The sequence below is a fragment of the Callithrix jacchus genome, chromosome 11, assembly GCF_049354715.1.
Source record: "Callithrix jacchus isolate 240 chromosome 11, calJac240_pri, whole genome shotgun sequence".
NCBI lineage: Eukaryota > Metazoa > Chordata > Mammalia > Primates > Cebidae > Callithrix > Callithrix jacchus.
Genome location: NC_133512.1, coordinates 40145652 through 40161729, shown reverse-complemented (window position 1 = coordinate 40161729; position 16078 = coordinate 40145652). Strand labels below are relative to the sequence as shown.

At 36.1% G+C, this 16078-nt stretch overlaps 1 protein-coding gene across 20 annotated transcripts in view; it reads left to right on the top strand.

The window, feature by feature from the left end:
- HDAC9 (histone deacetylase 9) overlaps positions 1 to 16078 on the top strand; it is a 959772-nt gene that overhangs the window by 216364 nt on the left and 727330 nt on the right. For 3 of the 20 annotated variants that reach the window (XM_054237195.2, XM_054237205.2, XM_078342602.1), the window contains exon 1: positions 11672 to 11738. The exons of the other annotated variants lie outside the window; for them this stretch is intronic. In XM_054237195.2, coding sequence (XP_054093170.1) covers positions 11723 to 11738 — 16 coding nt within the window. In that variant the 5' untranslated portion in view covers positions 11672 to 11722. Of the gene's footprint in view, positions 1 to 11671; positions 11739 to 16078 lie in introns of those variants that run through there. 20 annotated transcript variants of the gene reach the window in all.

Here is a 16078-nt window from a genome sequence, read left to right as displayed (position 1 = left end):
GAATTTTAAAGTCAACTTTCAGTCATTTTAGAAATAAATTAGAAAGATATTGGAACAATCTCAGACATGTACAAAATTCAACACATCATTCAATAAAGCACAAGTAAATCTCTACCAAGTAACAAAATCCAATCATAATAAAAGCTTACTTACAAAGAAATGTTTGACCATAGCAGACTGCTTTTTATTAAATGTACTTGACACAAGGAGATGGCAATCAGCTTTAGACTTTCAGGTTTTTTGCTGTCCCAGTGTTAGTTACTTCATCTCACTGCCTGCCTGGTTTTTCCACCACCAATTTTATCCTTGTTCTTACTAAAGAGTAAATTTATAGGCAGGTTTGATTGTTATGAGATAAGAATATATGAAATGGTTAGGGAAATTTTCATATTCTGATCTTTTCAACCCAGTGACCTCATGATGAAGATGATGCAAAAAATTGGTCAGATATTTATCCAGTATGAATGTGTGCTTGCATTTACCCTTCTTTTTTTTTAAGATAGAGTCTCACTCTATTGCCCAGGCTAGAGTGTAGTGGCGCAATCTCAGCTCACTGCAACTTCTGCCTTCCGGGTTGAAGCAATTCTCCTGCCTCAGCATCCTGAGTAGCTGGGATTTCCGGCATCTACCACTATGCCCAGCTAATGTTTGTATTTTTAGTAGATATTAGGGTTCACCATGTTGGCCAGGCTGGCCTTGAACTCTTGATCTCGTGATCCACCCGCCTCGGCTTCGCAAAGTACTGAGATTACAGGCATGAACCACCGAGCCTGGCCACATGTACACATTTAATAAGGACAAATGTTGCCTAGAAACTAGTTTCAAAGAGGCATAATTAATTTTTAATGTAAATTGGCCAAATATTATTTTTTGCATGAAAGCTTCATTGAGGAATTATGTAATTTTTTATTTATCTCTCCTGGCTAGTGTTGAAAGGGGGAATTCTGAGTGTTAAAAGGGGAATTCTTAGAGGTATGAAAAAAAACCTGAATTACCCTTAAAAAAATTGAAAAGTTAAAGAGCAAATGAAAATATACTTATCCGTTCAGCAAATATTTAAGGACCTATGTTAGTTATGTTTCTAGGTACTGGAAGTAAAATGAACATTGAAAAAGACAGGATAGGTTCATGAGACATATATAATCAATATTTAAAGCAGGAATTTGGGCCAGGTGCAGTGGTTCACATGTGTAATCTGAGCACTCTGAGAGGCCAAGGTAGAAGGATTGCTTTAGCTCAAGAGTTCAAGATCAGCTTGCATAACATAATGTGACATCATCTCTACAAAGAAAATTAAAAATTAGATGGGTGTGTTGGCATGCACTTGTAGTTCCAGCTACTCAGGAGGCTGAGACAGGAGGAATGCTTGAGCCCAGGAGGTCGAGGTAGCAATGAGCCATGATAGTGCCACTGTATTCCAGCCTGGGTGACAGAATACAAAAAAGGCTGTATTCCAGCCTTTTTTGACCCTGCCTCAAAAATAAATAAATAAATAAATAAGAGAGAGGATTTGGATAATAAAATAACTATTGAGATGGTCTAATATTGTTACTTCTCCTTCCATTTAATTATTTATTTAGGCATTATTTATCATGAGCACATCAATACTTTTATCTGCCCTTTTCTTCTTAGTTCACTCAATGTTATCTTTTCCAGTTTCTCAAAAGGAATAACATTTAAAGAATTCAATGATCCTCACACGTCATTTGAAAACAAAGACAGGATTATCCATTCCAAGCCCCTATTTTATTTTCCTGTTCGCCTCTTCTTGACACTTTGCTTTTGGGCAGATGTGCCTGAGGAAAACTTAGTGTAAGATGATACAAGTTGGAACAGAGCTTAGTTTGTGAGGCTGAAGCAGAATCAGGCAATGAATGATACGCAGTATGTTTCCTTCAGGACAATAAACTTTCTATACAAAGTTTTATCATGGTATTAGTGAGCATCAAAAGTATTCACTGACATCTATTCATACATTTTCTCAAGAGGAGGAAAAAACTGTGTGGGTTTTTCAGCCAGTCTTCCTGTTCAGATTCACTGTAGGTAGTACATAATTTAAAAGAGAGAGAGAGAGAGAGAGATTGACCAAGGATTCCATAACTTCTAGTATTCAAATGATCAAAACTGAGGACCCGGGGAAGGTTTCAGGGAACCACATCTTTAATTGATTCACTTTCCATGTAAAATGTTTTTCAAAGGATAATAGCCTACGATTTAACTCCAAAGCTTCAGTGTAGATGAGGAATTCTTCTGGCTGAACTGTACAGCTAATGCTCAATTACCTTAGCTTCTATTGCACCATATTCTAAACACCTTTCTTTGTAACAATCACCTTGTGCAAAAGTCTATATTTTTAGCCTTTAAGCAGAGCTCAAACACTGTATTTAGACATCTGACTTGAAGACTAAAATTTGCTCAGTGAGCAGAACAAATGTTCAGAAAATAACATTTCAAGGTTAGAGTTAGTGTCCTGAATAAAATCCCTTTCTTCTTTTTCTCCATATTGAATATAACATAAATAATGTACCCTGACTAACTTTCAAGATTAAAAATAAGAGAATAACAGTGAACCTGGAAAGGGAAGAGGGCATAATTAAAAATTGAAGGGGCTTCTTTTCAACAATTGTTTGCCTAAAACTAAGTACCTGGTTTATTCTTGACTCAATAGGATTATGGATCTTAAAAGGATTTTAAAAACTGTATAGTAAAGCTTTTATAAAAAGGGCCCAAAATGAGCCTGCAGCTACTGCAAAAAATATTGAAAGAAACACACAAACACACACACACACACACACACACATTCACACATACACACAAACACAGAATCATCATAATATCCTTCTTAGTATGAGGAGAAAATAAATATTGTTTATTGCTAGTAGTTACAGTAATTGCATTTATCAGTTTTTGACTGTTTATAATACGTTAGTTACTGTGCAAAGGCCATTTATATATTATTAAACCTTATTTAATGTTCATAGCAAATTCTATGGAATAGGTATTATAAACCCCATGTAAATGAGAAAGTCCAGAGAGTTTAATAACATTCTTAAGATTGTATAGTTAGTAAATGGAAGTATGTTGTGAATATTTCTCACGAAAATCTCAAAACGGTGCTCAAGACTCCCTGTCCTTAAGAAATAAAAACATTTTACTTCTTAGGGGAAATAGATGAGAGTGATACATTGTGATTATTATTCTTAAACAAGACAGTGCAAAGTCCCAGGACCCTTTTTTGAAAGGGAAATGGCATATTTGTACTGAGGGAAAGTGATTATCACTTTGTGAGCATTTCCTTAAGAATTTTGCTTACTTGGATTATGTGTAATATGGTGAAAAACTTATCCCCATGTATCCCATGAGGCGAAATGATGTTGCAGTTGCATTTCACAATGTCTCCTTATCAATCCCCTGGGGAAAAATAAATGAGTCTGAGCACTCCCTTCTTTTGGCCAGTTGATTAGGGTTGTAATCTTCACTCTATACAGCCAGTCACCATGTGAACAGAACTAGCTGTAGCCCTGGACTATTTGATTGATTAAAGATTTTTAACCCTTAAAATTAGGGCTGAAAGAAATGTTGGAAATTCTGAACATTTTTAGGCCCTACATTTGAAAGGTAATAAGTAGGGCATGTGAAACTCTTTGACCTTTTTCTGGTTTTCAGTGCCTTGAAATTTCCATCTCTGTTTTTTAGATACTCAAATAACACTCTAACCCAGTAAAGGGAGATATTTCATAGTAGGGTATAGTAATAACATAGGAAGAGTGAATTAGTCTGTTTTCAAACTTCTGTAAAGAACTACTTGAAACTGAGCAACTTAGGAAGAAAAGAGGTTTCACTGACTCACAGTTCTGAAGGCTCAACAGGAAGCATGACAGGGAGGCCTCAGGAAACTTAAAATCATGGTGGAAGGTAAAGAGGAAACAGGCAGCTTATTCACATGGTGGCAGGAGGGAGTGAAGTAGGGATATGCCACACACTTTCAAACAACCAGATCTCCTGAGACTCATTCACAATCATGAGAACAGCCAGGAGGAAGTCTACCCCCATGATCCAATCACCTCTCCCCAGGCCTCTCCACCGATATGTTCGGATTACAATTTGAGATGAGATTTAGGTGGGGACACAAAGCCAAACCATATCAAAGAGATTGAGTAAAGTAAAGAGGAATTAAAGATTTATTTTTAATGTAGTAGAATACCAAGTTTATGTAGCACAAAGTATAAAAGTGGTATGGCTATAATTTGGTGAACCGATAATCATTCTTTTTTTCATAACAGGTTGTGAGTGCACATGACCCAATGGTATCTTAACTCTTCATTTAAAATTCTAAAGGTTTGCATTTTATTTTTGATAAGCGTGTGTCATACATCTAAAACATTTTAAAAGAAAGATAATGAAAAATAATTTCATATAGTTACTGAGCATTGACTTTTTCTGACTCTTGTAGGTAATCACCCTTATTTATAGATGGGAGACATTCAGCTGCAGAATTAAATGATTTGCTGAAAAGGAAAACCTAATACTTTGGAGTTTTGGAAAGTATTAAAAATAAATAAACCAAAACAACAAAGTTCTCAATTTCTTTGTTAGTGGAGTATTCTCCCCTCTGACCCCAGCAAAATAAAAAGTTAGAAAGGAGATCCTCTGGAAGTTAAACCAATGTGTTTAAAGGTAAACCATGCCTCATGTCACTTGTACAATTTACACAACCTTCATTTCCTTAAGTGCGGCCATAATTTTGTGAATGTGAACAGAAAGAAGTCCAGGAGGCCACCAAATTGTTCTTATTGACTTTTTGTGTAGTGTGGGATAATGAGGCAGTTTTTTTGCTTTGTCTCTCTATTTTTTTTGTGTTATATTATTTGTATAATAGTTAAAACTTTACCTTTAAAGTCATTACCAATAATTATAAATTTAATTTGGTATTTACAACACACACACACACACACACACACACACACTTTTTCATTAAACATTAGGCAAATGGTAGTTACATAAAACATGAAACTCTGGGACTCCTTCTTTTTCATAGGTTCACATCCTGTGTCCTGACGTTTGGTTCAGAAAATAGACTGAGTTAATGTATTCAGTTGTTAATGTATTCAATTCCCCATTACTTCTTATTTCATTTTCCACCATAGTAACATTAGACAAGAAAAACATGTTTTAAGACTACCACAGGTTAACTACCTGTGTTCCAATATAAAATCATGGTATATTGTGTTAGTCTTTGGTTCTGTGGTCAGGATCAACTATGATCAATTCTGGTTCCTGATTTACCAAATGTGAGACCTTGATCAATTTACCTAATCTTTGGGTAAATTAGTCTCCCCATGTATAAATTAGATATGAGAAAACATAACCTTTAGGGTTGTTGTGATAACTAAAAGAGCTTCAATTTGTCCAGTGCCTGGTTTTATAAGGACTAGATAAAGGTAGCTTTCTTTCTTCTTCATTTGATTTAAATCCAAAACTCACTCTTAATCTTGTTGCAGGTAAAATTTTAAAAATTCATTTTGCTATAAATCAGACATGATTTTCAGCACTCTGTTTTAAAAAGTAATGTAATTTCTTGTGGAGTAACTAAAATAAGGACCCACTGACGGTTGTTTCCAAATTAAAGAGAGGTGGATTTCACCCTAAAGCTTCTGAGTTGCCAGGCAAGCTTCACTTTATGAAAGAGAGAAATAAAAATTCACTAAACCAAATTAAAATGAAATACAGTTCCAGAAGCCAAAGGACAAGTAAAGAACACAGTCTTCACACTCTGGGCTTTTCTTTTGGTCTCTTTTCCATTGACTGTGTGTATAAAATTTGGGGGAAGTTGTGAGGGTGTGAAGGGCCAGTGTATGTTTTGATTTCTGAGACTTGGGTCATAATACCAACTCATAATGTATATTTTTGTATCTTCTCTCTTACTCAATATTGTTCATTTTGTATTGTTATTCAACATTTTCAATATCCTGATTTGTATAAATTTGTACAATGTCATAGAATTATACCATAGTTTCTTTTATTATTTCCCTTATGTTGGGCATATTCACCATTTGCAGATATTCAATAACACTTTAAAGTAGCAGTGTGATGGACATTCATTTACATAAATCATCATCCATTTCCCTGATTTTTTTTCTTTAGAAATGATTCCTAGAAATAGAATCTCTCTTAAAAAAGTGTGAACAGTTTAAAAGTCTTGATATAGTGTGACCTTTTTTTTCCCCTGGGAAAGGTGTACCAATTTACACTCCTACCAGCAGTGTTTTTCACATCATGTGCTTGCCGTCATCTATTAGCATCAATTGACAGGTAAAAATGTTAATGTTTCATAATTTACATTTATTTGCTTACCAGTGAGGTTGAGTATTATATCTTATGTTTACTAGAGAAGAAGGGCACACTGTAATGTTCTTCTTTTTAGCAAGTGTATATTTAGACACATTGTGTTCCAGTGGTAGTTTTTCATTTATTTGAATATATGTCAGTAAGCAAAATCTTGGCTAAATATAATCACCTTAGCACTAAATTTAGTCAAATACCAAAGGCATTCTAAAGAGACTAAATTTGGGATGCATCTCAGAAAAACATACTGCATGATACTATGCTTATGAGATTTTCTTTTTATGCTGGGCAATTGATAATTTTGCTGTTTACCCTAGGTTCCTTGACAATGTTGAGCTAGCAACTTTCAAACCTGCAACCATCTGCTTTTGTAATCAAAATTGAAAGATACAACTGAAAGGAAATATTTAGTTTACAAACTGTATAATCTTCTGATTCTGCAGAATTGAAATAAACTTGAACACATTGAAGAACTGAAGCTCTAGTCAGCATATAACTTAAGACAGGAAAAAGGTTAAATTTCCTTTCAAAATAAGCCCCATGCATGACCATGTTTCCTAAGAAAAAAATAAAAAGGAATATCTCTAAAAATTGTATCATCATTTTCCTGCCAATTGCCATGGTTCAGTTAGTCCCTGTCTATACAGTCTAGTGGTACATTTTTCTAACTTGTGAAAATTCAATAGTAATTACAGAATTTATAGTGTTTTTAAATGCATGTTTTACATAGTCTTATTATGTATGATATATCAAGATATAATCTTATTTTTTGGGATGTTGTGTTTGGTACCTAGGAGGATCAGTTTTAAATCATTTCTAGTTACATATTTCTAATTTGGGGGAAAATCAGTTTTTATAGGAATAAAATGTGGTCCAAGTCTTCAGCAGAGTGAAGGATAAGACTGAATTATAAAAAGAGAAGTTTAATAAAGTATTTTTTAAGCCTAAGAGGAAATTAATAAAGTAATTTTATTGAATTCCAACATGACTCAGCTTCTAATATTAACTTTGTAAATAGGAAAAAGTAATTAAATTACTAAAGCACCTTCATTTTAAAGGTTAACTTTATTATTATTATTATTGCTCAGAGGAAAGTTTATTTTTTACCACTTTTGGAACTCTAGGTCTTTTTAAATTGATGCACAATTATTTTAGTGCTTTCTGTGAGATGCAGTCAGACTTGGATCCTTCCTGTGCGGGCTCTAGCTATGTAATAAAAGAGATTATATAATGACTTACATATCTAGCACACAAGGTAATGATTCCATTACCTGGGCATGTCCCCATTCTGATTTGCAGACAGTTTAATTTTTACATCTGCTCTCTAACCAGTGCTTGAGTTGAAGCAGAAATGGGTATTTGAAAGGAATTTAATTTGTTTTGCCCATGTTAATGGTAGTCCTTTCTGAATGTATTTAAATAGTTTTTTTTTATAACTACCATCTTCCAATTTTTAAAATGGAAATATATTTTCTTTTTTTTAGATGGAGTTTTGTACTGTCACCCTTTTCTATTTTTTTTTTAGTTGCAAAGTCTTATGTATTTATTTTAGAAAAATTAGAAAATACTGCAAAGAAAAAAATGAAAAGATAATACATTAATAGAGAATTCTTATTAACATATTAGCAGGTACTCCAGTTTATTCTATATAATTCATATATACAATAGGGGATCAAAGTACTTGTTACACTGAATACCATACCCTGACATTACATATTTTGTAAATGTTGTTATATGTTTTTGATTGAGCAACAAATAATCATGTTAGCCTAAAGACAAACTTTGTGTAGTTTAAAGAGTGTTTGCCAATGCTTTTTTGAAAAGGAGGTTTCATATAAAAATCCAGATGTCCATCTTCTCTTGATAGATGGTGGTTTTGTGCTGCTAGGGCTCAGACTCCTGTTAGGCCACAGTTGGGAGCAGGTGGCCACAGTTGACCTTAGCAAGCCGTAACATGCGCTCTGTGTTCAGGGCATTCCTATCCTGATCTCCTTCATATCCTGATGAGCCTGCCTGACTCCCAAAGCCAGCTGTTTGAAGGGTAGCATTTTGTCTAGGGTATTGCTTTTCAGCGAGACTGTACTGGCCCCTAAAGGAAGATTTGAAAGTGTTTTCTGGATGCAGAAGTGGTTGGAGGACACTACTGGCATTTAGTGGAGTGCAGTCTTGTTATGTGAGAGGCCATTTTGGGCCTGGAAGTTGTATCCCGCATTTTCAGCAATCCCTTTGGGTATTCATATAGGCGAAATACCTGTTTATAATTATTTGAGCCTAGAAACAAAATTGGTTGCCCATTTAAAAACTGGTTTAATTCAGTTTTAGTATACATTGAATTTCCTAAGACTACAGCTACTGTATAATTTCAGGTAAAATTGTTCTTTACTTTGGAAGATTTACTGCAAATTGTTGACCATTTGGAAAACCATATCACTGACAACAAGGTGGCTCATGATATTTGGATAATGAACACAATGTAGCTCTATCAGTGCTCATTTGTACCTCCCTTGTTCAGTATAACAAAAAGCAAAATTAACACTCCTTTAACATTTTTTATGAATAAGAAATAAATCTCAGTCCGACATGGTGGCTCATGCCTGTAATTGCAGCACTTTAGGAGGCTGAGGCAGGTGCATCATGAGGTCAGGAGTTCAAGACCAGCCTGGTCAACATGGTGACACCCTGTCTCTACTTAAAAAAAATACAAAAATTAGCTGATCATGGTGACAGGTGCCTGTAATCCCAGCTACTCAGGCTGAGGCAGAGAATTGGTTGTAACCGAGAGATGGACTTTACAGTGAGCTGAGATCATATCACTGCACTCCAGCCTGGACAATGGAGTGAGACTCCACCAGAAAAATAAAGAAAAGGAAAGACAGAAAGAAAGGGAGAGAGAAAGAAATCTCAGATTTTATGAGAGAATATTAATTCTTTGTGTGTTCTTTATTTTTACCATCTATAATTTGCCTTCGCATGTTATCTAGACTTCAGTTATTCTTATTTTCTTTTTATCATTGGCCTGTAAGTCTGCTTTATTCTTATTCTGAAACTAAATTGTATCCTCATGTCCATGCAACCACTTAACCCTCCAGTCTTTGACTTTCTTACCCTTCTTGAAAGTAGTGGCTTCTTATTGCTTCTCTTTAATTCATATTTATTTGTTGGTAGTAGGGCAGACATCAGATCACATCCTCAATATGTAAATTATGCTCATGCCTGGAGAACTTTAAGAATATGATATATAGAGATTGTTTGTGTAAACTATGAGCTTTGTTGTTAGGTTAGTAAAAGAGGCATTACAAAATACTTGTTTTTAAAAGTGAGGCTTTGTGGTTGAGCAGCTTAATCCTCTAGGTGAGCACTGAGAATATACATTGGTCCTAAAGAGGCTTACAGGCTTCTAGAAAGACATTGCATAGAGGCCAGGCATGGCGACTCACGTTTGTAATCCCAGCCCTTTGGGGGACCACGGTGGGTGGATCATGAGGTCAGGAGTTCGTGGCCAGCCTGGCCAAGATGGTAAAACCTAATCTCTACTAAAAATACAAAAATTAGCAGGCATAGTGATGGGTGCCTGTAATCCCAGCTACTTGGGAGGCTGAGGCAGGAGAATCGCTTGAACCTAGGAAGCGGAGGTTACAGTGAGCTGAGATCACGCCGCTGCACCACTCTAGCTTGGGCCACAGAGCAAGACTCTGTCTCAAAAAAAAAAAAAAAAAAAAAGAAAAGAAAGAAAGACATTTCATAGAAATAAGTTATGCCTAGACGATGAAATATGCTCCAGGATTTCAGAGAGGGGCAAATAGGTGTGTTTGAATGGGTGAGGAAGGCTTATGGATGAGGCCGAAGAGGAGCCACCAAATGTAAATGCTTGGGAAAGAGTTTTGCAGAAGGGGACAAAGAAGCAAGGTTCTCTCCCTTTTTTACTTTCTCCCTCTTCTTTTTCTTCTAGAACTCTGTCTTTTCCTCCTCCTTTCCTGAAGATGCAAAAGCTACAGATGTGAGAGGGACAATCCAAAGTCATGATTGTGAAGTATTGTTCTCACCTTAAACTCAGATATGACCTTGGGGGCTTAGAATTGTGTGGTTTTTGTTCTTCAAGAGAAATTATTGGAGAGATCTCAGAGCAAGGCATTGCTTGTATTTTACTTCGGTATAGTACTTACATTTTCGTTTTCTTAGATCTAATTATAAAAGAGGCTTGGGAGGTGGAAAATAAATTCAGTAAGTCTCCAAAGTTTTCCATTTCTTTATTTTATAAATTAACTATCATTGAATTTGGGGTAATGCTAAGGAGGGTGTCAGTGACAGAATTGCTAGTTTTCTTAGCTTGCCTCAGCTTATCAAATTTAACTCTTTTTGTGAAACTGTCACCACATGTAAATATATAAAATACATCAGAATTTCTTTGAAGAAACATTTCTTAGCCAATCAAAAGCAAGAACTAATGAGCCTTCAAGATGATTTAATTTTCAGACTTTTTTTTCTTCTAATGCTACAATCCTTAGGTATGGTGGGAAAGGCACTTCAAAGTGAGTACTCCGGATGTAATTCAAATGTACCCATTTAAGTAGCTCAGCAAATTGCATAATCTAGGGTTCTGGAGTGACAGTGATTTTTATGTTGAAATCTTTTGGAGTGGGATGGAAATAGCAACATCATTTTATTTCATTAAAATTGGTCTCAGCCTCTGCTTTTTCCTCATTCACTGGAGGTCTTTACATCTAGGAAAGAATTCATAGCTGCTTCTTCAGAGGATGTCTCATTTTCCCTCATTCAGAAGGACACATTTGGTACTTTGCCCTGTGTTTTAATTAGTAAGCTCCAGAGGAAGAGAGTTGTTGAAGCCAGGGCCCCCAGTTGTGGAAGTTTCTATATCTGTAAACTGGATCCATTCCAGGGCAGAATCATTTATCAGCAAATGAAACACCAGCCACTTCCCACACGTCCTCTGATTGCATTAAAAAATCACTCCTCTTCCCACCCAAATTGAGTATGCTTGGAGTATGGAGCTGACAAACATTCTGTTTCCTCCTCCTCATTCTGTTAAATTGCTGGTTTCTGTAGTCTATTAGGCTTCTTATTAATAGCAATAAAACGTTCATTCTTTAACTCTCACGCCTACATACCAGATACAGTCACTCTTTCTGCCCCTAAGTTATATGGTCTAAAGTCGTTCAATAGCAGGGAAATGAGCTGGGAAAATTGATACTGCGTCTGTAGCATCAGGTACTATTTAACCAGTGGGAGGGACTGATAAAATTAGCAAGTTGACTAACCACTTCCCTTCCTTGTGGCTCTTTAATTTATAACGGATACAGAAAAGTTCAGAAGGACTGAGCTAGTTTTCGAAACCACAGCACACTTTGGCAAAGAAGGAATGCACAACAGAAGGGGTAAGTTTCTTTCTTTTAATCTTTTAAGAGAACTGTGAAAAAGATAATGGGGATAGACGTTTTTAAGTTTGACTCCGCAAATTGTCTTTAGTGATTTGTAGACTGTGGAAAGATAAACCTGTCACAAGGAGGGAAGCAAAAGGTTTTCCAATCAGTAGCAGTAGCAGCAGCAACAACAAAAATTACATTGAGCAAAAAATTTCAACTCTGAGAAAGCCTTTATTAATTCAGTTAGGCAAGATTAAAGTATTTTGGGGAGATAGTTCTTGAGTCAGTAAAAATATTGATAAATAAGCTCCTGTACTCTCAGTTTTCAAAATTTAGCCTGGAATTTTCAGCAGGGGCATTATCTACTGAAGCTGAATGTCCCTCTGGATCCTGAAACAGCGTAGTCTTATGTTATCTTCTTTGTGGTTGAAAATTTTTGTTGCTTTTTACTCTTTTATTATCAAACATTTCAAACAAAACAAAAATAGAGTGAATAGTGTAGAGATTTCCCATGCATCTATCACACAACTTCAACAGCTGTGACTTCAGAGCCCAGGTTGTGTCATCCACACCTCTGTGGCAGACTCCCTCCTTCAATCTAGTTGGATTGCAGTATTTTGAAATATGCCTACTGTGAACATTAAATAAAGAGGACTAAAGTTTTCTAAAGGCTAATACCAGCTCAGCCATATAAGGTTTAGAGAAATATCATTACAGAAAATTGAATTATGAGTCACAGAAAGCACAGATGAGTTTCCAGTGGTTGTTTTAATAGTGGGAGCAGGAGTAGGGGATAGTCAGTGTTAAGATTGTAGACTCCGGAGCCAGACTGTTGGGGTCAAATTTTGGTTCCATCACAATTCAGTATCCTTAAGAAAATTTCTTAACCTTTCTATGCCTCAGTTTCCTCACCTGAAAATGAATACAATAGCACTGATCTCCTGAGCATGAGGGATGATGAGCCAATGCATGCCTAGACTCTGAAAATTGCTGGGAACATAGAGGGCTCACCGTTGGTTAGCTCTACAACTGTTAGTCAGAATTATTAGAGTGATGGTAGGGTTGTGATTTGTCCAAGCAGAAAGCCAAAGGTTGTATCTGAGCATACTGGGTTGTCTTCTGATTATTGCTTTTCTCCTGATTATTTGATAATGCCAGGCTAGGAACCGTCTCCATTGAGAGGTCTTGCTTGCTTTTGCACCCCCTGAAAACTCCTTGGTTTTCCTCTTTACTCCAACTCTGAATTAATTCTCTCTACAAACAAAAAGGGTCTGAGATTGTCTTGTCCACCCTCTCAAGGACAAGAGGATGCGGAAGTAGTGATTTGTCAAAGCTCACAGAGCAAGGAGTAGATCCCATGGAAAAGATCCTGTCATTGCTTCATGGGCTCCTGTAATGCATGAGAGGAGGGGTGCTGCAGTTGGGTTTAGGCAACACTGTTGGGCCTGAGAGGCTGCCTCATGTCTGAGCTCTTATGCAGCCATCTCTGAGGTAGAGGTCTTCCAGGGCTGCAAGTTTCTCAGATATTTTTTTCATTGGTAATGAGAATGGTGAAATTCTGAGGATGGCAAAAAATGGATGGTGAGGACCTTCCCTAAGCTATTCTTTTCTGCCCTATTCATCAAATAATAATGGCTGTCATTTATAGAGCATTTACAATGCACCTGGCACTGTACTGTGTGATTTTCTTATTTACTACTCCTTTTGTTCCTATGTAATACTTACTATTAATATCTTCATTTTATAGAAAAGGAAACTAAGGTGCAGAGAGGCTAAGCTACTTACCCAGCTCATAAGAGACAGCTAGGATTTTGTCCCAAGTCTGTCTCACTTCTTAGAGCATTTGTCCACAAGAAATAGGTTTGTTTTAAACATGTGCACTCAAAATGCATCCATGGTTTTGCTCTTAGCCTTCCTAAAGGTGAAAGTCATCAGTATTCCTATAAAGCAAGCTTAATGGAAAAACTTTTCTCTAGTAATAGTTTTCCCACAGTGAATTTTCATAATGTCTAATTACAGGCTGGAAATTTGTCATAAATCTTGAAAAATACAGAGGCGGGTGGGGATGATACAGAGTTACCACTGTAAAAAGTAAATATTGAACTGACAGGGTAAAAAAAGAAATGCTCTTTTAGTAAATTAACCATGCCTCAGTGGTAGATTTTCTTTTTAAGGCCATTTGTCTCTCTTGAGTTTTTTAGAGGAGGGTGAAATACATCTAAGTCAGTTTTTGAGAACATGCAGTGCTGTTGTAAAACAAATGATAAACACTGATGCGCTGTAGAAATAAAAATTGGCTGAATCTTATGGGAGGTGCTGAAGAGAACTGGGACATGCACAGTCAGACATTTTAGAAACCTGGAATTGACTTGCAGTTCTTTTTCTTTTACATTACGGGTACAACTGCAAAAATAGAACTGAATGTGTGAATGAAGAGAGAGGTTAATTTCACAACTTTAGATAATTTTTTCCCCTCCAATAGAGTAATGGTGTTTAAATTTTTTTTTCTTCACTGAAGGCAACATGGTCTAAAATGTAGAGTTGAAAATGCAAACATCAGATATAAATGATTGACTTGCCTTTTATCAGGCAATCTGATAGAATTTGCAATCGTTCATTTTTCCTTCATTGGCTACTGTACCTTTGTCATCTTAACAGAATCAACCAAGCTTTACCTGTAAAAATATTGGAAGATATTTGAAATCTTATGATCTTTTTGCAGAAAAAGAAAAGGATAAAGAGAATTGCAGCTGCCAGTGTTGGAGGGAGTGAAGTGGGAAGGGTCATTGTTACGTCGCATCCTTGGATTCTTAAACTTTTGAGAAAGCAAAGCAGCTCTTTAGAACTTGCTGTGGCAAATCATTTTCCAGAGTTGTTCTATCATCTCTGTTTTTTCTTTTTCTTTTTGCCTCTAATGTCTTTATCTCATGAAAACATATTCACAACCTGTAAAGAAGAAGTTAGGGTTGGAAATGTCCATATTTGTCTGTCATATTAGAGACAGATTCAGAGTGCCGTTTAGCTTGTCAGTGTCCACTTCTTTGTGCACTAATGTAATTTCTGGTGGGGTTGGTCACTCACTGGATTACTTCATACCAGTGCCTTCATGTTTTCTATCCTAATCTTTAAGAGTTGTTAATGCATTATGTCACTGCTATTGTTAAAAGTAAAAATTTAGTAAGTTTTAAAAATCAATAAACATTAATGCTTGATTTAATTAACTTACTAATCAATTTACATTTTAATAATGTATTAAAATTTCTTGAATAGATAAAGCATTGTTTTGACATGAATTCTGTCTTCGTTTTTTCTTTTGTCCATTTATTCACAATTGCTTTGCATCTCCTGACCTGGAGATCCAGAAATCAATAAACCCAATTTGTGCCCTCAGAAAGCTCATAGGTTTGTGGTGAAAAACAGTTGTATGAAACAAGTGATGCTATAGTTCACGAATTATGTCCTAACTACGTTGGACTGTCTACATTGGGAGAGGGGGTGTGTGTGTATGGGTAATCCCAGATCCTGGGTTTAGAGACCCATGCTTCCAAGCCCATTTTCCAGTTTTCAGTGTTTAACTAATTTAACATATGATATATGTTAAGTATTTATATAGCATATTCTATAGTTTTTTGGGGATCAAAGATAGTCTCTCCAATGAAGTTAACTTTAAACAGCCTGAATGTTATAGATGCTTCTAGTCACAGGAAACTGGATATGACAAAGTGGAAAAGAGTTTTGCCTCTTTGAGAAAGAGAGTAAAGGTCCACATGGCTGAAACATGTAAAAAGTGGGGAAGTTGCTTAGATGTGCTGGCAGAGTCCAGATCACGCTGGGCCTAGCATGTCATGTTATGCAGCTGCACGTTGTTCAAGTGCAATCAGAAGTGATTGAAGGGTTTACACAGGAAATTGCATGACCTGAATAATATTTTTAAACTAGTTGCAGAGTGAAGAATAGATTCGTGAAGAGCAAGAGTAGACACATGGAAATAGGTTAGAAAAGGATTTCAATAGCTTAATCCAAAAATGATTACCACTTGGACTAAGTGGCAGAGGAGTACGGGCAGTGGACAGAGTGAGAAATCCTGTATAAATAATAGTACTTGGTAAAGAATTGGATGTGAAGGGAAGAGTGAGTGGAGTGTCGATTATGATCCTATGGTGTTTCGCAGCTGGGTCTAGTGAGATGTCATATATGAAGATGGAAAAATTGGAAGAAGAGCAGTCTTGGACTTCTCAATTGAGATGCTTTTGAAACATTCAAGGGGAGAGGTCAAGTAGGCATAAGATGTCATGTGAATGTTAAGTGAAATGAAAATAGATGTGATCACTCAGAGAGATGGGATGAAGGGA